Source organism: Doryrhamphus excisus, linkage group LG20 (genome assembly GCF_037039965.1).
Source record: "Doryrhamphus excisus strain RoL-2023G ecotype Guam linkage group LG20, RoL_Dexc_Guam_v1.1, whole genome shotgun sequence".
Classification (NCBI taxonomy): domain Eukaryota; kingdom Metazoa; phylum Chordata; class Actinopteri; order Syngnathiformes; family Syngnathidae; genus Doryrhamphus; species Doryrhamphus excisus.
This window is the reverse complement of record NC_136376.1, coordinates 3,549,955-3,570,194: the sequence shown is the minus strand read 5'-3', so window position 1 is coordinate 3,570,194 and position 20,240 is coordinate 3,549,955. Positions and strand designations below refer to the sequence as shown.

At 43.1% G+C, this 20,240-nt stretch overlaps 4 protein-coding genes across 6 annotated transcripts; 2 read left to right on the top strand and 2 right to left on the bottom strand.

Annotated features, from left to right (window-relative positions):
• Nucleotides 1–851: 851 nt before the first annotated feature.
• dnajc9 (DnaJ (Hsp40) homolog, subfamily C, member 9) lies at nt 852–2,662 on the top strand. Its single transcript, XM_058058900.2, has 5 exons — nt 852–1,206; nt 1,586–1,726; nt 1,789–2,043; nt 2,113–2,199; nt 2,277–2,662. The coding sequence occupies exons 1-5, from the start codon at nt 1,033–1,035 to the stop codon at nt 2,385–2,387; spliced, it is 768 nt and encodes a 255-aa protein (XP_057914883.2). The 5' UTR covers nt 852–1,032; the 3' UTR covers nt 2,388–2,662.
• On the bottom strand, nt 2,215–9,279 carry fam149b1 (family with sequence similarity 149 member B1). 3 transcript variants are annotated; one of them, XM_058058892.2, is made up of 16 exons: nt 8,809–8,855; nt 8,365–8,478; nt 7,933–8,077; nt 6,721–6,869; nt 6,509–6,637; nt 6,293–6,439; nt 6,043–6,218; nt 5,836–5,966; nt 5,156–5,218; nt 4,755–4,846; nt 4,465–4,689; nt 3,845–3,968; nt 3,644–3,775; nt 3,486–3,567; nt 3,080–3,223; nt 2,215–3,000 (listed from the first exon to the last, which is right to left on the bottom strand). In XM_058058892.2, exons 1-16 carry the CDS (start codon nt 8,853–8,855, stop codon nt 2,918–2,920), a joined length of 1,983 nt encoding a protein of 660 aa, XP_057914875.2. In that variant the 3' UTR covers nt 2,215–2,917. The 3 variants fall into 3 exon arrangements, with proteins under 3 accessions (XP_057914875.2, XP_057914876.2, XP_057914877.2); XM_058058893.2 differs by having other exon boundaries at nt 2,217–3,000; nt 7,933–8,053; nt 8,809–9,279; XM_058058894.2 differs by lacking the exon at nt 5,156–5,218 and having other exon boundaries at nt 2,222–3,000; nt 8,809–9,277.
• A 225-nt stretch (nt 9,280–9,504) lies between these two features.
• On the top strand, nt 9,505–15,346 carry ecd (ecdysoneless homolog (Drosophila)). The gene is made up of 14 exons (XM_058058896.2): nt 9,505–9,650; nt 9,791–10,007; nt 10,085–10,202; nt 10,279–10,366; nt 10,450–10,628; nt 11,956–12,148; nt 12,220–12,348; nt 12,443–12,568; nt 13,716–13,801; nt 13,881–13,981; nt 14,058–14,283; nt 14,358–14,425; nt 14,490–14,692; nt 14,808–15,346. Exons 2-14 carry the CDS (start codon nt 9,812–9,814, stop codon nt 15,051–15,053), a joined length of 1,959 nt encoding a protein of 652 aa, XP_057914879.2. The 5' UTR covers nt 9,505–9,650; nt 9,791–9,811; the 3' UTR covers nt 15,054–15,346.
• LOC131108107 (uncharacterized) lies at nt 14,032–20,030 on the bottom strand. Its single transcript, XM_058058899.2, has 4 exons — nt 19,907–20,030; nt 19,274–19,460; nt 17,290–17,590; nt 14,032–16,230 (listed from the first exon to the last, which is right to left on the bottom strand). Exons 2-4 carry the CDS (start codon nt 19,397–19,399, stop codon nt 15,836–15,838), a joined length of 822 nt encoding a protein of 273 aa, XP_057914882.2. The 5' UTR covers nt 19,400–19,460; nt 19,907–20,030; the 3' UTR covers nt 14,032–15,835.
• Between the last annotated feature and the right edge of the window lie 210 nt (nt 20,031–20,240).

The following is a 20,240-nucleotide window of genomic DNA, read 5'->3' as shown; positions in this document are numbered from 1 at the left end:
AATACATAAGTTGTCCCTCTTTCATAGTAATTAACTGGTTCCACACAAGTCCGCGATATAGGATTCTATATTAATGAATATTTATGTGCTCAGACTATACAAAACCTGTTTGTGGCTTCCTAAATATAGCTTTTAACTTTTTTAGAGCCCCGTATATATGAAATAACAGCCCTACAGTCACCATTACACTAGTATTCCTTGTTTACACCGGCTTACACAACTATGATGCTAAAGAGACTCTGGACGGCTGCGAGCTAGTGAGTTAGCCTCAAATTAATTTATTCTAAACTTAAGTGTGGAAAAGAAGAACAAAGAAAGAAGCCACAAACTTACCACTTCCACACGGAACGGGAGGAGAATCTTTTTTCCACTCTTGAGTCCATGGCTGGCTACATTGAGTGAAAGGTATAGGATAATTACATTTACATTACTTGCATTTCAATGTTTTGATGAATAATAGACCATGGACTACTACAAACAGTGATTGTTAATTAATCAATGATTTTTTCTGAAAAACGATAATCGAACCGAGAGATTGGAAGAGGCGTCTATATTCACTAAGAAATTAAGGAATTATGTGAATATTTTAATTAAAGGTTTCATGCTCACAAACAAGTGTGATTTCACATGTAAACCTCTTTAGTGGACATAAATTATTTACAACATTATTAAAATATAGCACGTCCCATAGTTTAAAAAAGTCACTAAAAATAAACAATTCCCTCTTTCTGTGACGTTAGTTATTATCCAATAAGAATCCGTCACACCAAGGTCTGTCGCGACCATATGACGTCAGAAGTCACTCTAGCCAATAGGAGACTACGTATGACTATTGCGTCAGCACGTTCGCGTCCATGTAGCTGTGTAAGACATGCTAGCGCGCCAAAAGTGTCCAAACAACAACAACAGCAGCAGCAGCAGCAAGAGGTAACGGAAGGTAGTGAGTAAATGTAAAGGGAAGGTTTAGCTAAAACAAATACTAAACATCGTGGGGTGATTTTTGAAAGGGGGGTTAAACTAATCAGTGCCAAGATGGGTTTGCTCGACCGGTGTCAGGAGCTGTTTAAGACAGCCAGCCTGTACGAGGTGCTGGGCATCAATAAGGAGGCGACCGAGGCAGAGATCCGGAGAAGCTACTACAAAGTGTCTCTAAAAGTCCATCCAGACCGGGCCCCAGAAGACCCGCTGGCCACTGAGAAGTTCCAGGTACTCCCTCTTCCTCCCAGCTATCATTTCCCTGTTAGCAACACGTACTAGCAAGAGTCATGGCGAAAACACACTAGCTAGCTCTTGTTTCTGCTAATTTTGTTATGTTGCCGCTGAGAGTCTAAGGCGAATTACGGCTCAACCTTGTTTTTAAATATGTGGGTGCATAATACACCGAGGGCAGGCTTGATAAACACTGAGCACTTCATCAGGTACACCTGCACTTCAGCTGCATCAAAATTCATGCAGAGGCACGTATTGATTGAAGAATAACATGTGCATAATGCTTTAAGTTCACTTGAATGCATCATAATATATTCATATTAATAACTGATGGACTGTAAAGCTACTTCACCTGTTTTCCTTTCCTTTGGTACAGGTCTTAGGAAAGTTATACGCAGTCCTGAGTGACAAGGAGCAGAGGACAGTGTATGACGAGCAGGGGGTGGTGGACGAAGAGTCGGATGCTCTGAGTCAGGACCGCTGCTGGGAGGACTACTGGAGGCTACTCTTCCCGAAGGTGAGTCTTGGAACACGTCATGGATGTCGCGCCTATAACAACGTGATATCTCCGTCACTTAGATCACCCTGCAGGACATCCTTGATTTTGAGAAGCAATACAAGGGCTCTGACGAAGAGAGGCAGGACTTACTGCAGCTGTACACGCAGCACGAGGGGGACATGGACGCCATCATGGCCTCGACGCTCTGCAGCTCCCAGGAAGATGAGCCCAGGCTGGGTGACATAATCCGGGCTGCCATCGAAAGTGGAGAAGTCTCAGAGTTCCCTGCCTTTGCTAAGGAGAGCGATAAGAAGAAGAGAGCTCGGAGGAAGAGGGTAAGTGGCACTTGAACAAAAACAGGAATTTGTGTTCAAATTCCTTAATAATGTGATTTTCTCCTCCAGGCTGACAGAGAGCGACAAGAAGCAGAGGAGATGCAGAAGGAGATGGGTCTTGGTCAGGAGGACGACAGTCTGGCGATGATGATCAAGGTACCGTTAAGTGTTTACAGGGCAGGTCTAGTTTGGTTGCTTTTCTCTCTCTAAACCCACAATTTGTTATTTTGCAGCAAAGAAACAAATCCAGGGAGCAGAACTTTAATAGTTTCTTGTCCGACCTGGAGGCCAAGTACTCGAAAAAAAGTGGAAAATCCCAAAAAGCACGAAGAGGAAAGAAGTGAGGACATTCCGGACATCCCTTTATCTTTGTTTTTGCATTTTAATGTTCTTGTAATAAAATGTAATTGCACTTTTTGTTAGTGCCGTTATAGAACAATAAAGTTAATATTCTTGTACATGATTTGCATTTTTCCACAGTTTTGCACCTTTAACTGTCTACAATACCATAAAATGCTAATTAAGGGAGAGGCGAGGAATAACAGGACTGACTTTATAATGAGTGAACATGTCACAAAGTGTTTTTTAGAAAAGTACAGTACTAAAAGTTTTCATCCCCGTCCTGCTTGTTGTTGTTCCCTGCTTTGTCACAATAGAACACTTGTCACATTCACACATTCAAAGAAGCACACATCTTACAGATCCGAGTGTTCCTGTTTTGTTTTGGCAGCCGCAACAGCTGATTTAAAATACAAAAATAGACAGTCTATGAAACGGTTTCTGTAAAATAAAAAAAAAAAGGAAAAGGTGGGCACTTGACTGCTGTTTTTAAAGAAAAATGGCTAAAGTGCATGGAGACTTTGAAAGCCACCTGCTACAGTCCAGGTCTGCTGAGTCTGGATGAGAAGCCGCCTCGGCTGTGAGCGCGAGGTGGGACAGACACGGGCACCAGTGTAGCTATGGGAGGGGGAGAGAATTTGGATTTATTAATCATGGACAGAATGCTTTGTGGCTTTGATGCTTCTTGCCTACTAACCTGTGGGCAGGGCTTTGACGTCAGGTTCCTCTTCCTCATCCCTGATAGGCCAGTGACCTGAGGGATGGTGGTGGGAAAAGGAGTCTAGGAAAGATGAGCTAGCGATGCCGAGGCTGACACCAGTCACGCCGATCCCAAGGGAATCTGAGAAGCCAGGAGAGGGCATTACCCAATTTCCCACAAAATATAATGGAGGGTTGTGGTGTATGTCCAGGGAAAACCCATGCACTTTAGAAAAAGAGGCATTTTTTTGGACATTTCCCTTAAATTTTTTGTGGATAATGCATGCATTCTATCGAAAAATTCAGGCCAATGCAGAAGGAGGGTGTATAATTTTGTGTAGAGTAAAAAGGGATGTGATACCTTTTCCCATCTTCAATGTGTAAAGTTGAGTTAAGTCTCTTACCTGTGGCGATGGAAGCTCTGCCAGTCCTCCCCTGCCCGATGTTGTCCAACACCGTGAAGGACCGCCGGTAAGGAGTATCTGACTGAGGCGGGGGGTGGGGGACATCACCACTCAAGCAGGTTATAACGTCTATATGTCCACAGTCGGTGACAACTTACCCTATATGTGTGCGTAGTGTTGGGGCGGGAGAAGACTTCAAGAGGATAAAGACGATCCCTTGGGATTGAACTAGCAACCTCGTCGTTTATAGCGCTGTGGGCCCGGCTGACGACAGACAGGCCTTTTTGGCGCTGAAAAGGTTCCAAAATTTTCAAGACAGTTTCTGTTAGGCGGTTTTGAACTTGAAGTTGTGCAGTTACCTGAGCGGCTTTGAACTGCTGCCCCGACGGGGACAGCTCCATATCTCCGGTGCCAATGGGCGGCAGGAGCGTGTTCCTGCTCAGCGCAAACAGTGGAGACATCAGCCGGTCGCTGGCTGTGGGTCTTTTGGAGGGAGACGCACACTTGTAATAGAATGCAATACTTTGACGCCTTTCGTGTTGTAAAGAAGAAATTACTATTTTGATGTTTTTCTTTGATTGATACAAATTGATACATCACTGCTGAGCATCATTGTATTTTAAAAATAGATTGCTTTGATAAAGTTTATTAGATTAGGCACGTGTTCCTAATTTTATGTCCTGATTGCTCTATATTTAAATAGATACGTTTCTGAGCTGTTATTCCAACGAGTTTGGTTGCTAAACTTCTACTACTGGCATCAGTCCCCCAATTTTCAAATAATCATTCATAGAAATGTTCAATAACAAATGTTACCTTTTCAGTTGGAGTTCATTATGAGTTCATCTGCTATATATGAAACTTCTACCACTGTTATTCTACACTGCAGCACCAAAAGTAAAAAAAAAAGTCTACTTTAAAAGACTACACAGTGAAATCCATGCAAAGTGTGTGTGTGTGTGTGTGTGCCCCAACTCACAGCCGTGTCCCCCGAATGACCTCATCCATGGATCCCACTGCGCTGGACTGACTGAGATTAGGAGGCAGAGGCTGCAACGTGCGGGGCGGAAGATTTCTGCGTCGTGCCGACTGAGGCGGGCGCGTCAGCGACGACGAACTCTGCTCCAGAACCCGGCGAGTGCGAGGCTTGCTAACAGGTGACAAGCTGGAGCCCGGTCTCAGGGGCGCGCGCTCCTCCGGTTCCCTGGGTAGAGAATTGAGAATGTGGGTGAATGACGAATGAGCGGGGTTCTAGAAGTGCGTCCTTACTGGGTTCTGTCCAGAGCGGCCAGATTCCGCTGTTGTAACGGGATGCTGTGGATCATGATGAGGTCGTTCAGGTTGTGCTGGGCCTTTCCTGCCTGGTGGGAGAACAAGTGATGTGTAAGGCGTATTACACATAAGAAGGGGGGGGGGCTTGCGGTTAGTTCTTTTTTATAAGGTGAACTTGTCAAGAGTTAATTAGCATGCAAAAAGCACCATAATCTGCAAGGGGACTAACATAAAAACTTTCACAAGGCTTATTAAAAGGCAAACTAAAAAGGCTAATTTATCGACTGTCTTAATGGGTTAATGGACAGCCACAAGCACATTCAGTCTAGAACTAAAAGCAGGAGGCGCAGAGATGGAGGGCAATGACCGCCAGGCGGCATCTTGGCAATTTTACATACACTGGTCGGCCTTTTCTGCCTTTTGGATTTCCGTCGGGACTTGTGCTTTGAGTCCCTTGACCTCTTTTAGTGAGTGAGCAGTGGAGAGCAGGAGAGACGGTAATAGGACAACACAAGAAAGGAGAGATGAAGAAAAGACAGGTAGAAGACGGTGTCAGGGCGAAGGGGGACACATGGAAGAGGGAAGGAAGGAAAACAAGTTAACGAATTTGAGGGTGATGACAGAGGAACAGTGAAAATCAGTTTGGACTCTTACTCTAACTTTACACGCTCATCAGACTACCACTTCACAGAAGAACGCTCTGTTAAAAAGCAGGCTTCGCTGCACATCTTAAAATAAAGCCAGCCGCTCTCCCAACGATACGTCAGCAAATAAGCTAACCTAGCATGATGCTGCTATTAAAATGTGAGCGTAAGTACACTGCATTAAGTGCATTGATGACTATAAAGATGCAGAAACACTACAGTGTATTACAGCCATCCTCAGATTACGTAAAAAAATGCCCCCTAGAGGCCCCTATGAGTAATGTTACTCTGTCTGTGACCTCTCCTTTGACCTTGGTGCAGAGTAAGTGCCAAACAAGGCATATACTTTCATCTCTAACTGAGTTTTAATATGAGAAATGACACTAAGTAGTAGTATTCGTGTAAAAAACTAACTAACAGTCCAACTAACTAACCTGGAACTGCAGACTAGTGGCAAGCATAGGCAGATGCGGCGCTCTGCCCTGTCCAATTTTGGGCAGCATGGTCGGGATTGTGGAGAGCGTAAACGGTGAAGGACCCACGTTCCCAGAAGGCCTTTCATCATCTGCCAATCACGCAATGTGAATCAATCAGGTTACGGTCACCAAATCAAAATAATCAAGGATGCTGAGTGGGCGTACTTATGGCGTGGCACTCCCACTGGCGCTGGACCAGCTCCCTCATGCAGCCCACAAGTTGCCTCCACACGTCATCAAACAACTGGTCGAGGACAGCCTGACGGCGACACTTGTATGGCGAGACGGGAGGCATGCAGCGGTGTCTGAGGGACGGCTCCGAGCACTTCCATTCGTCCTCCCTGTGTAACACAAACAAGGTTACGCCGCGACCTTAAAACACAAGCGTGCGGCTAATGCTAATGCTAATGCTCACAGACTGATGCTGTCAAAGGCCAAGTACTCCTCCATGTGACCCTCTGCCTCGATCACTCTGGGCCTGTCCTTGCAGTTCTTTATGGAAACGTCTAGATCGGCCGAGCTGGACTTGAGCAGTGCCGCGCTGCAGCCTTTCACGTTCAGTCTTCAAGACGCACAACCATAAATACATGATAATGTTGATGAACGCATGACATGGCAACAGAAAACTCACTCTGCCCCGCTCTCTTCTTTCTCCATTGACGTCTGGGATGCTGATGGGATGCTACTGCTGACTGCCCCTGATATTTTGTACCACTGAAAGCCCTCGTCACTTGGGCACAGCAGCTGGGTGCCGAGGATCCTAAGTCACAGTAAAATGTTAATTTAAAATATATATATATATTTTTAGATTAAAACGTGATATCGGGTCAATAGGTGACAAACCGAAGATGTGGAAAGCGCTCAGCCCACTGCTGACACTCGTCCTGCAGTCCCGGCAATATCCCTCCGCCACTGCCTTTCCCCTCATACAGCTCTTTGTCGATCTCCTCAAACATTCGCTGCACTTGTCGTGACGCTGCGTTGTCAAACTCCTGAGAAAATGAAGCGAAGGAAGCCTGTTGTTACATCCACCAAGGAAAGTTTATGATACATTAATATGGATTGTACTCTTCACCGTGCAGTTATTCTTCCCAAGATATTTTGGTTACACTGTCATGATATCATTAAAAATTATTTGAAAATATTTAATGGATTAATTTTAAAAAATAGCATTAAATCGTAATTTTTTTTTTATTATTTTTTTAATTGTATTATATAAAAATATGAAAAGGTATTTTTATAATTGGATGAAATTGATGGTGGATAAGTTTGTGATACATTAATATGGATTTTACTCTTCGCAGTGCAGTCTTCCAAAAATATTTTGGTTACACTGTCATGATATCATTAAAAAATTATTTGAAAAAATTGAATGGATGAATTAAAAAAATAGCATTAAATCATTTTTTTTTTCATTAATTTTAAAAATTATGTTATATAAAAATATGAAAAGGTATTTTTATAATTGGATGAAATTGATATTGATATTATTGGTTAGGTTTAGGGAAGTATAGCACTGATTGAATAAGAGAATAATAAAGACATTTTTAAAAATGATAAAAAGTAGCAATTCCCTATCTTTTATGGTGGTAACAAATAATATTACTTCTTTTTGTTTTGTTCTTTTTGTTAAAGTGTATGCAGGGTCAGGATCAGAGCAATTTAAAAATGAACAAAGAAACACTGCCATAAGGACATATAGTACGTAAAGACATGCAGGATAGCGTTGGAATTGGATGCTGTTAAGTTTCTTTCTACTGAGAGTCGTGTTTCTTAGAAGCAGCCAGAGGAACTCAAAGATAAATAACATTTGGAGTCCCTTTGAAAAAAAAAGCTCAGTAGACTAACTGTGTCAACAATCAATACCCAGCGGGCCCAGGCCTTGTGAATACAGAGCAGTACAGAGACAAACTAAGAAGCTAACACTCTATATGGGCTGTCTTTGTTACAACTTTCTGTCTCCAGGCTCAGCATATTTGTAATTAATGTTTGAATTAATACATCCAGGCATAACTGTCAATGAAATCCTTCACTAAAATTGCATGGCTGGCTTACATCGTAACCCCAGGAGAAGACAGAGCTCCTCTCAGTGGAGATGCCCGTATCCGTGGAGCTGTGGATACCCGACCAGGACCGGCTGGAGGCCACTGAGATGACTGTGGGACAGTCGGAATGGCTGGAGGAGCAGAATGTCTCACAACTGAACAAACATAAGACAAATATTTAAGCTAACTTAAATATACATACAAGACAAATACACAAAATGTATAAATGGGATTGGTGACGGACTTAAAAACACTGTGGAAGATAGTAATTGAATATTCCAACAGGCTGTCTTCATTAGTCATTCTTTTAGTCGTACATCTGAAGGAGGCAACATGATATCAATTAATCTGACGGGTCCTATTTCAAGAAGCTAGAACTCACCGGTGTTGTTTGATTCCCAGTACAGGGAGCCAGTCATTTTGCGGAAAAAGCCGTGTTTACCTGTTGTGGATGGCGGTGTCTTCCTCTACATCTTGGAGGGAGCATTGAGGGGTTTGGGTGTCTGCTTCCTCAGGGAGAGGGTGGTGGTTGAGGCTGCTGTGAGACAAGCCACGGCTGCAAAAGCACACTTTAGTGAGCACAAATTTAAAATAATAACAATAATCACTTTTTAGCGACGTGCTTTGAATATAATGATGCACCAGGGTCATGTTATGATAACCCAACGAGACAGGTACCCCTGCACCTGAGATGTAATACAAGACCTGCATCCCAAATCTGTCATTTTAAAATATAACAATGCTTCGGTTGTCGTTGGCAGTAGTGTTGAACTACAATAATACTGAATTGTGTCTCTCTCTTCCATATAATAAAGTAATACAGGTGTACCTAATGTTGTGACCAGATAGCGATACAGTATTACAAAGTCATTTGCTTCGTACTCACATTTCTAGCTTGTGCGACACAGGTTTCCTGTTGTACCGTGAAATCATTCTCCGTCTTTTTTAAAGACTTAAGCCCTTCCCGTCTCGTCGTCTCGTCCCCGCATTTTGAACCCACAAATAACTGTAGGACAACAAAGACATTTCCTACAGCACCACAAATGTTGCTAACGCTATGTAGCGGCTACCTGCTAAAGGTTAGCTAACATGTATACTAGCAGCGGCATAGTTATTCCCTCAAAACACACTTCCTAGCACTGCTACATTTAAAATAAAACCATTTTTGCATCACGCATTCAGTCGGTTTACGCATTAAAACGCTAAAGTTGGCTTGAATTGACTGTATTGAGCGGCTATGCTACTAGCGCTAGCACCAACAACAACACGGCTGTCATGGTTACTGCCTCTGTACTACCCGGCATCATGGGAAAGTGATACAGTTACACAGCGCTTTATCTTTTAAATCAATGGTACTTTAACTACATTTCACAGCATGCATTGCAATAACAGTGCGCTTCTGATATACGTTAACTTCCGTTTGTGTTATGATTCCTTCAGTGGATTTGGACCTAGAAGTAAAATTCTTACGATATTGTATGAGGAAATATATGTGTACAAATTAAATATTAATATAATATTTGTATATTTCTTGTGTGATAAAAGGGTGCAATTTCTCGCATAAAGTAGGAACTATTGTTTTGGACTCTGTTTCGATCAGAATTAAGAGTAGGACCCAAAACACGGAAGAATGGCGTGACAGAGACGTGCAGATACTAGCGTCAAGTTCAACATTTATTCATAATTATTCAGTCGTCATGAATTTGCGTCTTTTACACAAGTAAACAGGTATGTTGGAAGATACACGGTACTAAATTATATCCATACTTACCTAATCAGACTGTTAAAACATAAGCCAAACACGCAATTAGAAAGAAGCTTAATTGTAAGTACAAATATACATCTCACACGTATGAACCCTTTTCCAGTAATTTAAATCAATTGCCACAATGGACGAACTGCAAAGGAGAGTGGTACAGGAGGACTCGGTCCACTATAAGCTCTTTATGACCCAGCCTGGCGGTTCTATTGAAGAGGAACATCTCTTAAGTCTTGTGGAGGATCTTCTTGCTATAGTGGCGCCTCTCTCAATGCAGTACATTTGGCAAAATCAGTCATTCAACCTCAAGTATCACCCGGAAGAAGGTAATAGTACTTATCAATATTGCTGTTCTGCAAATTTCTACACCCCAGTGATTATTATGTTGTACCTTTATATCTAGGAAATGTTCCGGCTCACATTGGTGGCAGCACCCAGTTTGGGGACAATGTGGAAGATGAATGGTTTATTGTTTATCTTCTGAAGAAAATTACTGAGGCATATCCACAGCTTGCAGCGAAGTGAGGAATAAATGAGTTAACGTTGCATTAATTGGTTAAAGACTTGGTTCTCATTTCTTCTTTTATTATTGTGCAGAGTGGAGGACAACGACGGGGAATTTCTTCTAATCGAAGTAGCAGATCATCTCCCTAAGTGGGTAAATCCGGATACAAGTGAGAACAGAGTGAGTGTACACCAACCATAGTGCATAAGTCATAATTTATATATGTTACATGTATATTTTTATAATCTTATACTCATTGTCAGGTGTTCCTCTATCGGAGTGCATTGCATATCCTGCCCTGTCCCTCGCGTTCCAGTCCAATCGGGTTCCCAAAAGATGTGGTCCCCAGTGTTAGGCAAGCTGTGGCGCTGCTCTCCGAGCAGCCGGAAGCCTGCCGGGCCAGCCATGAGATTATTTTGGCCCTGGATAAGCGTCTAGATGGGTGAGAAGACACACCTTTCCGGTCAAAGTAATATATATACAGACTTCATTCTTAAGGCCAGAGAATCGCTTCTTTTGGGTGCTTAAGTTTTAATTGACATCATTGAAAAGAATAGTTGCGATAAAGTAACCAACAGATTGTGTCCTTGAACAGAGGAGAGATAAAATGAGACGCAGCTGCCTGGCTTGTTATGAGATCATTCAGTTAATGAATGAATGCATGCATCACAGAACCGTCGGCTCCTTAGCAGCGTGGCAGACATTCATTCTTTTTGAGTGGTTCCCAAACTTTACACAGTCCTGTGTCAATCGCCTAGCATCTTTTGGTATTTTGCCAAGGAAATACAGAGGAACATGATAAATTCGGTAATGGTAATGGTTTAATTTCATTTGAACATGCATCAGATTACAATTGAATGCATCACATAATCAGTTCACAGTTCCACATTTCCAAAAGGAGTAGGAAGAAGCAAAGCTTATTAAATCCTACCCCTCCATCTGGTACTTTTACAATCAATAACTGTTACATTTGTTCACTTCCTGCTTTCTTAATATAGTTTAAGTTTTTTTTTGTTTTTTGAATTGGCTCATCGTTGTGCATTGTTTGATTTCCTTACTCAATCCATTCCAGAGTTTGATTCCACATACTGAAATGCTATGGCTTTTTAACGTAGTCCTAGCATAGAAGTGTTTCAAATGTAGTTCTTCCCTGAGATCATATTTCTCCTCTCTTGTAGAGAAGTACTGGATGACATTTTTAGCTAATTGGTTATTTTTAGCCTTATGCATTATTTTAGCTGTTTGAAGATTAGCTATATCCGCAAGTTGAAGTATTTGTGATTTTAGAAATAAGGAGTTAGTATGTTCTCTGTAGGCGGCATTATGAATTATCCTTACTGACCTTTTTTTTGCTGTGAAGATTGCTTTTATAGTTATTAGCCCATATTTCCACACAATAAATAAGATATGGTAGAACCAGAGAGCAATAAAGAGAGTGGAGTGATTTCTGATGCTTTTTTCAATATTTAAATATTTCTGGCCACCTTATGTTGTATATTTGTAATATGAGGTTTCCAGCTCATATTTTCATCATTCATGCATAAAGTGAATGAAGTACGAAAAATATCACAAAAACGTATATTCTACTTCTAACTATGCAATGCACTTATACCAAGGACAAAGGATGATTAAATATTGCTTAATTTTACTTCAAAGTACATATTTTTATGTCTTTTTTGACTAGCTGTCTGCGACCCACTTTTGGGTCCTGACCCACCAGTTGAGAACCACTGTTGTAGATGACGTATAAAGTCATATCTTGATTGCAGATATCCCGAGAAGGTTCAAGCCAGCCTGCATCGTGCCCACTGCTTCATACCCGCAGGGGTCGCCGTAGTTTTATCTCAGCGACCCGACCTGGTGGCCCCGGCCGTGTCCGCCTTCTACCTGCGGGACCCTGTGGATCTCCAGGCGTGCCGGAACTTCAGGAAATTCCCTCCTGACACGCGAGTCTTGACCTCGGTAATCGTTATCAAATGTTTTAATTTAAAGTAGTACCTTGTCGGGATTAATGTCGTACTACTATCTTTCAGGTGACGTTCACTCGCTGCCTCTACGCTCAGCTGCAGCAGCAACATTTCAAGCCAGACAGGAGGAGCGGCTTCACCTTGCCCGCTCGCTCTCACCCCCAGTTCAAAGCACACGAACTTGGCATGAAGCTGGTGAGACAAGGCTGCACCATTTTCTTTGTTTTGCGTCTTGAGTTTGAGAAGGTACCAGCCTTTCTGTGAGCGGGATGTGTGTCCTCTCTTCCAGGCTCACGGCTTTGAGATCCTGTGCTCCAAGTGCAAGCTGCCATCTTCAGAAGATGACGACTCCGTTAGCTGTAACCCTCAGTGGAAAGGATTCATGCAGAGTCTGAAGAGGAACGATTACTTCCGGGTTGGTAGACTCCAATGCGACTGTGTGTTTACAGCGTGTTGCCTTTTACCGCCTGTTAATGTAAGCGAGCATGGTTAGCAGTGTGGAGAGTGACTGAGTTGTGGCTGACAGCAGCTCCTGTGTGAAGGTTCACTGGGCCATCGCAGTAGTATTGTAGTACACTGGCCACGAGATGTCGGGAATGTAACATTGAGACAATGTAATGTCTTATTTATAGATAGTCTACTATGTCAACTATATTGGGTAATACAAGTGTAAAATTGACTGTAGGGGTGTTATCTAGAGAGCTCTAACAATGCTTAAAAACCTTTTACATTGAGACGAGGTATTGTTTTATTTATTTCTAAGGCCTCTTATTTTCTATTATAATGTCAACTATATTGGGTAAAACAAGTGTAAAATTGACTATAGGGATGTTATCTAGAGGGCTCTAACAATGCTAAAAACCGTTGACAATGTAATGTCTTATTTTTGTCTAAGGTGTCTTATTTTCTCTTATAATGACAACTATATTGGGTAATACAAGTGTAAAATTTACTATAGGGGTGTTATCTAGAGAGCTCTAACAATGCTAAAAACCTTTCACATTGAGACAATGTAATGTCTTATTTATGTCTAAGGCGTCTTATTTTCTATTATAATGTTAACTATATTGGGTAACACAAGTGTAAAATTGACTATAGGGGTGTTATTTAGAGGGCTCTAACAATGATAAAAAACCTTATTTAGAAGGTTTTAAATAGTTTTTTTATGCTGGAACTACAAAAATATTGCATTTATGAATTAGGCATCATCCTACTCGGCGGAAATTCCCATATTTCCGTCTGAGCTGGAACCCACTAATCGCGATAAACGAGGGATGACATTTTAAAGTGCATGTAGAGATACTAGATAAGGCTGCTGACCACTCTTGATACTTCAAATTGCAGCTGCTGTCATCTTGTGGAGATAGTTAAAAAAAAACACACACACACAGGAGGTTGCCTACAGCCACAACTGCTTTTTATCCCCGTGCTATTTAGAGACTTTGGTGGTATTATGTATGTATTTGTAGACTACACAATCGGCGATGATAGCAGACGTAATGAATAGTTTTAATTGGAGCTTTTACAGTATCTACATAGTAACATTTCGTACCCAAACGCAGGGGGAGATGGAGGGTTCAGCATGCTATAAACATCTGATGAAATCAGCCGAAACCTTCTTTAAGCAGTCCGTCGCCTCGAAATCCAGGTGAGACCTTGTAAATGTAAAGCATATATGCATTAGGTGACATTGTAATAAGATCTCGTTTAATATGTGTGCCTTCCAGTGGCATGTCTCCAGGGGAGGAAGTTCTGCAACTGCTGCGCACGTGTCCCATCGACATTGAGGAGCTGAGGGAACAAGAGTCACAGCTCCCCCAAGAGGACAGTGAGTGCAATGGCAGTAAACGTCACATTTGACTACATAAGACTGATCAGTACCAAACTAAATGTGTCTTTTCCAGGCGACAGCTGGCTGGATGTCACCGCCCAGGATCTGGAACGTATGCTGGATGAAAGAGGCGGAGTCAGAGCACACGGCAGCAAGGCGAGACGGGTTCAGCCCGTCGCGGATACGGAGGCAGGCGAGGAGAAGGAAGAGGACGCGGGTTACAGCCTGGTATCAGTCAGCCAGAAGATGAAGAGCTTCCTCAACGCCATGTCGTCACACGAGGGTGCAGAGTTGCCATGGTGAGAAGACCATGTTCTCAACCAACGGGCGAACTCTTGCGGTATTTTACTTCCTGTTTCTTTCTCCATCGCAGGTCCACTTCATCTCAACCTTTCAGCTTCGACACAGACTCCATGACAAGCGCACTGGACCGACTCTTGGGTGAGATGATTGGTTGTACACATCGTTTTTTAATCTTACTCAATCTGCCTTATTTGTGGTCCAGGAGGCAAAGATGAAGAAGAGCTAGATTCAGATGATCTTGATGATGACGAGGAGGAGGAGGAGGATGGAGAAGAGGTTGTGGAGGAGGAAGACGAAGAGAAAGAGATGAATGGAATGGAGGCTTTGGATACACTCCGAGAATATATGGACCAAATGGACCAGGAGCTGATGAGCACAAATATTGGACAAAGTTTTAATCAGACGGTAGGATTTGTAAAGAGAACATGGAAAATGGCTTCTCATTTATATCTGGGTGGTTTAGGCTTGTGGCTTGGTACTAATCAGTTAGCATTTTAGTGACTCTCATACCTCTCTGCAGAATTACAGCAAGACCACTCCAGACAAAAGCTCCGCCCAGCCCCCCGCCACAAATCTCCTCCCGAGCCAACCGACAGGGGCGACAATGGCAGAGGAGACGGCAGAGATTCAGCCCCTGGACGTGGACCTCAACTTGGTCACCAACTTGCTGGAGTCCCTCAGCTGCCAGGCCGGGCTGGCCGGGCCTGCATCCAACCTGCTGCAGAGTCTGGGAATACGCCTGCCTCCGAACTCCGATTGCTCATAATGGGCAACAAGTGATGAAATATCAAGACTTGCTCGTTTTTTCTGTCCGCAACTAAAGCAAAAAAACAGGTATTGGTGTTTTATTGTGAAAGCATCATGGAGGGAAGTGTGTAGGAAGTCCTAAAAAACATTTATGTGGAATAATTAAAAGTTCACCAGCATTTGAGTGACTAAAATGTAATGTAATGTAATGTACACACCTTCATTAAGGCATTCAGTAACTTTTTACAATAGCTTGTGTTTTGTGTGAGCGTGAAGATGATTGGCAGTAACACAATAAATATTTTTGCATTAAAAGTGCATTGCTTCATTCTGACAGTACTATAATTACTAAGCAAAACTTGGACAATGTTTGTATTACATGTGCTTAAAAAGCATTTGCAGCACAACCCATAGGGGGCGCCACTGAAGTCGTTCATTCATTCATTTTCTACCACTTTTCCTCACGAGGGTCGCGGGGGTGCTGGAGCCTATCCCAGCTGTCTTTGGGCGAGAGGCGGGGTACACCCTGGACTGGTAGCCGGCCAATCACAGGGCATATATAGACAAACAACCATTCACACTCACATTCATACCTGTGGACAATTTGGAGTCGCCAATTAACCTAGCATGTTTTTGGAATGTGGGAGGAAACCGGAGAAAACCCACTCATACACGGGGAGAACATGCAAACTCCACACAGAGATGGCCGAGGGTGGAATTGAACCCAGGTCTCCTAGCTGTGAGGTCTGCGCGCTAACCACTCCACCACCGTGCCGCCCCATTGAAGTCTAGTCCTTCACACTAGAGCCGGAGTAGCAGCACAAACGGTTGCATCAATTGTCCAGCTGTGTGCAACAAACCTGCAGCCAGCGGCGACTTGCACAGCGCCGTCATCGCCACCGCCAAGTTGAGCAGCATCCCCAACAGGAGGATGGCGAGCAGGTACCCGTGGAAGAGCAGGCTGTGCCAGCTGGCCCGACTCAGCACCAGCAGGGGGCCGTCTGGGTGCAGCGTCCACAAGAGGCCAAGCAGCCAGCACTGGTTCACCAGCCGGGTGTAGTAGATGTCCAAAGCCGTGGCCTGGTGCTCACATTCGGACACTTTGGACAGCCAGGTGAGGGAGAGGCTGAGGAGGATGACGGCCAGAGGTGCATACGTGTACTCCAGGGGTTCTACAGGCGATGGGCCATGCCAGGCTGTGGGAAGACAGGTCACAAGGTGCCATTTTTGCTTTTTTTTGTCTTCTACATTTTATTCCTCTTAATATTATGACTTTATTCTCATGATATTTTGACTTTATCATAAAATTATAACAGACTCCAAATTGTCCATAGGTATGAATGTGAGTGTGAATGGTTGTTTGTCTATATGTGCCCTGTGATTGGCTGGCTACCAGTCCAGGGTGCTGGGATACGCTCCAGTGTCTCCCTGACCCTAGTGAGGAGAAGCAGCATAGAAAATCTAATAATATAATATATATATATATATATTATATATATATATATTATATATATTATATATAAATATATATATTATCACTTTTTTCTTTAAAACGTTAAACTTTATACAACCTTTATACTGCCATTTGTTTTTAACTGACTTATGGGAAAACATTTTTGTCTCATATTTCACCTTTACGCTATTTTTTACTCATAATATTATTACCTTATGATCCTAATGTATTGAAAATGAGGTTTGATGCAGTTTTGAGCCCCCCAAGATGGCAGAATTGCATTTTATAAGGACTGGGCAGGGTGGCACGGCGGTCTAGTGGTTAGCGCACAGACCTCACAGCTAGGAGACTTGGGTTCAATTCCAATTGCGTGGGTTTTCTCCAGGTACTGCTGTTTCCTCCCACATTCCAAAAACATGCTAGGTTAATTGGCGACTCCAAATTGTCCATAGGTATGAATGTGAGTGTGAATGGTTGTTTGTCTAAATGTGCCCTGTGATTGGGGGTGCCCGAAGACAGATGGGATAGGCTCCAGCACCCCCCGCGACCCTTGTGAGGAAAAGCGGTAGAAAATGAATGAATGAATGAATGAAAGAACTGGGCATGCACCTCTCCCAATGAAATACATGTTCTGCAACAACCAGGAAGTGACCAGGAAGGCATCTCTCGGAGGTTACACATTGATGGGAAATTTGAACGCATGCACACGCACACTTTTTTGTGTTGTTCATGTTGTAGAAACTAACTTTTTTTTTCGGATGACAGATGAGAGTCTAAGGTTTAGACATCAATGTGGGTTTACCTGTGAAGACAAGCGATGACCCAGTCAGGATGGACACCAACACAGAGGCATGGCCTGAAGGCGCCGCTGTCACCTTCAGCGCATAGCTCAGGCCCACGGTGGTAAGAGGCAGCAGCCCCATGGCAAGGGGGAATAGGCCCCCGTATGCGCCACTGGCCTCGGCCCACATGGCCAGTACAGCATGGACGCTGCTGCAGATGGAGGGCACCAGGAGACGCTCGCCTAGAGGACGATTGTACCGCCTCAATGGCGCCACACCCAGGATGTGGAGGACGTTGAAGAAGGACACAGATACCAGAACCTGCAGAAAGTAACGTTGTTATATAATATTTATATGTTTTATTATATACTCTTTACAAAGATAGTAATTTAACATTACATGATTTATTATTATTGTTGTATAAAGTAGTGCAGCACTGCATTGCATCATACTTACTTCTATAGTTTGGTTGCCTTATTTAGCCCGATTAAAGGGCGGGATCTATAATCACAGATGGTGTGTTTAATGGAGCACTGAGATGTGCATCAACTACTGCACCATAAAAGTGAGCCCAGCAGATGGCTCGTCTGGAGTAATGACGTCTGAACTTTAACAATAATAACCACGGTGGATGTCATCACAATTTCAAGGTCAAAACTTTTCTTTTTTTCTTAACTTTTTAAGAGACAGCATCAATATTTGCTCTCTTACGAATATCTAATATACTTATATAATTATATTTCCTGTCTAGTAGTGAACAATGGTGACCAAAGCGACACCAAGAGCTTTGTTGGAGCAGCAGGTAATCAATGTTATGGGATACTTTTTCATTTGCTTCATTCTTTCCTTAGTTTTGAATGTTTTAAAAATGCCACTCTCGCAACCAGCGAAGGCTAAATACCAAAATTGCAGACATTGGAAAGGTTACATTTTTTGGAAGGGGGAGGAGCCAGTCGATTTAGCATAAACTGGCGCCTTGCTGCAGAAGCATAAGGCAGGCTTTAACCAGGAAGTGACCTGCCAGCTAACAGTTGGACAGATATTCATTCATTCTTTTTCTACCGCTTTTCCTCATGAGGGTTGCGGGGAGTGCTGGAGCCTATCCCAGCTGTCTTCACGCGAGAGTACACCCTGGACTTGTGGCCAGCCAATCACAGGGCACATATAGACAAACAACCATTCACACTCACATTCATACATATGGACAATTTGGAGTCGCTAATTAACCTAGCATGTTTTTGGAATGTGGGAGGAAACCGGAGTACCCGGAGAAAACCCACGCATGCACGGGGAGAACATGCAGACTCCACATAGAGATGGCCGAGGGTGGAATTGAACCCGGGTCTCAATTCCAAATGTGAAATTTGTAAATATTAAATGGTGTTATATTAGTAAATGAATTGTTATTTTCATGTAAAACAACCATTTTTGTGTTGTTTATGCTGGAGCCTATCCCAGCTATCTTCGGGCGAGAGGCGGGGTACACCCTGGACTGGTGGCCAGCCAATCACAGGGCACATATAGACAAACAACCATTCACACTCACATTCATACCTATGGACAATTTGGAGTCGCTAATTAACCTAGCATGTTTTTGGAATGTGGGAGGAAACCGGAGTACCTGGAGAAAACCCACGCATGCACGGGGAGAACATGCAAACTCCACACACCCTGGTCTCTTAGCTGTGAGGTCTGCGCGCTAACCACTTGACCGCCGTGCCGCCAGGTAAACCAAAACAAATAGTGTTAATGTTTTTGTTTGTTTTTTACATCTATCTACATCACATTGTCTTACATCAGGGATAGTGACTTCATGATCCGTAACATCACTCAAGGTTTTGCTCCAGTGATTGTCCTTCAGTCACTGGCATCGACCTTTGGACTTATGCATGCAAAGACTTTGAAGCATTTGGTTAAACATTCAACCCCCCCTCATTGAATATCCTTCATCAACAGTCCCAAATACTAAACATGGTAAAATGTTTTCTCGCATCAGACACCCACCTCTCCGAAGCAGAGACTCACAACGTACGGGTAGTGGTACTGAGGGATGAAGATGCGGACCACAAAGGCACGAAGCTTGTCGGCCAGGCCATACGCAAAGACAGCCGCCAGGCCGAGGATGGGCATTAGCGGCTTCAGGGTGTGGTTGGATGAGTGACTCAAGGCGCGGCGACTCCACCTCCTCCACCTTCCAATTCAGATGAAGATTAGATTAGATTTAAGATAGTAGATGTTCCGACCTTGTCTTCACCCTTCGTCACCATGTATGCTCTATTTAAGATTCGTGATAGATTCATGAAATTCAGGACAGTATGGTTCTCAGCCTCTCGTCTCTTTTCTTAAGGTATTTTCAACCATTTTAAATGGTTGTTTTGTATTGTCCCCAGTGTTGGGCACGTTACTTTAAAAAGTAATTAGTTATAATTACTAGTTACTTCTCAAAAAAGTTACTAACTCAGTTAGTCCACTACTAAAGTAACTAGTTACCAGTAAAAGTATTGCCGCCCACACAGCAAAGACCGTACCATTACAGAGGTTAGTATTTATTGCAGTCGACAGGTGTTTCTGTGGGTTTGAGTTCCTCACACAAGACGTGGACAAAGTTTTTTTTCGGGGACATAATGTACATTTTACCTTTGACATCAACGAGGTTAAAGTAGTGTCTGTACTTCCATTTGGCAAACTCTGTCTTCTCACTAGAGTCCTACTCACTCGCCATCTCTCGCTATGCAGTTAGGACTTTGGATGTGCCTTAAACACCCGCCCACCCAAGTTCTCTGATTGGTTGAAAATGTAATTTCGCTAAATCTTAGCCAATCCTCATTGTTTATGTACTCTAAACACCCGCCCATCTAAGTTCTTTAGTTAGTTGAAGACGCAATCTTACTCAATTTTAGCCAATCGTCATTGCTTATGTGCTCTAAACACCCGCCCACTCAAATTCTCTGATTGGCTGAAGACGCAATTT

Bases quoted from the DNA above. Each gene is read 5' to 3' on its own strand.
- dnajc9 (XM_058058900.2), top strand. From the start codon at position 1,033: ATGGGTTTGCTCGACCGGTGTCAGGAGCTGTTTAAGACAGCCAGCCTG. The intron at 1,207-1,585 runs GTACTCCCTCTT...CCTTTGGTACAG, and splicing joins TGGCCACTGAGAAGTTCCAG to GTCTTAGGAAAGTTATACGC. The intron at 2,044-2,112 runs GTAAGTGGCACT...TTTCTCCTCCAG, and splicing joins AGAGAGCTCGGAGGAAGAGG to GCTGACAGAGAGCGACAAGA.
- fam149b1 (XM_058058892.2), bottom strand. From the start codon at position 8,855: ATGATTTCACGGTACAACAGGAAACCTGTGTCGCACAAGCTAGAAAT. The intron at 6,440-6,508 runs GTGAGTTTTCTG...TGCGTCTTGAAG, and splicing joins AAAGAAGAGAGCGGGGCAGA to ACTGAACGTGAAAGGCTGCA. The intron at 6,219-6,292 runs GTGAGCATTAGC...TGTGTTACACAG, and splicing joins GCCTTTGACAGCATCAGTCT to GGAGGACGAATGGAAGTGCT.
- ecd (XM_058058896.2), top strand. From the start codon at position 9,812: ATGGACGAACTGCAAAGGAGAGTGGTACAGGAGGACTCGGTCCACTAT. The intron at 10,367-10,449 runs GTGAGTGTACAC...ACTCATTGTCAG, and splicing joins CGGATACAAGTGAGAACAGA to GTGTTCCTCTATCGGAGTGC. The intron at 12,349-12,442 runs GTGAGACAAGGC...CCTCTCTTCCAG, and splicing joins ACGAACTTGGCATGAAGCTG to GCTCACGGCTTTGAGATCCT.
- LOC131108107 (XM_058058899.2), bottom strand. From the start codon at position 19,399: ATGCCCATCCTCGGCCTGGCGGCTGTCTTTGCGTATGGCCTGGCCGAC. The intron at 17,591-19,273 runs GTGGGTGTCTGA...TACTTTCTGCAG, and splicing joins TGAGTCTCTGCTTCGGAGAG to GTTCTGGTATCTGTGTCCTT. The intron at 16,231-17,289 runs GTAAACCCACAT...GTCTTCCCACAG, and splicing joins GTCATCGCTTGTCTTCACAG to CCTGGCATGGCCCATCGCCT.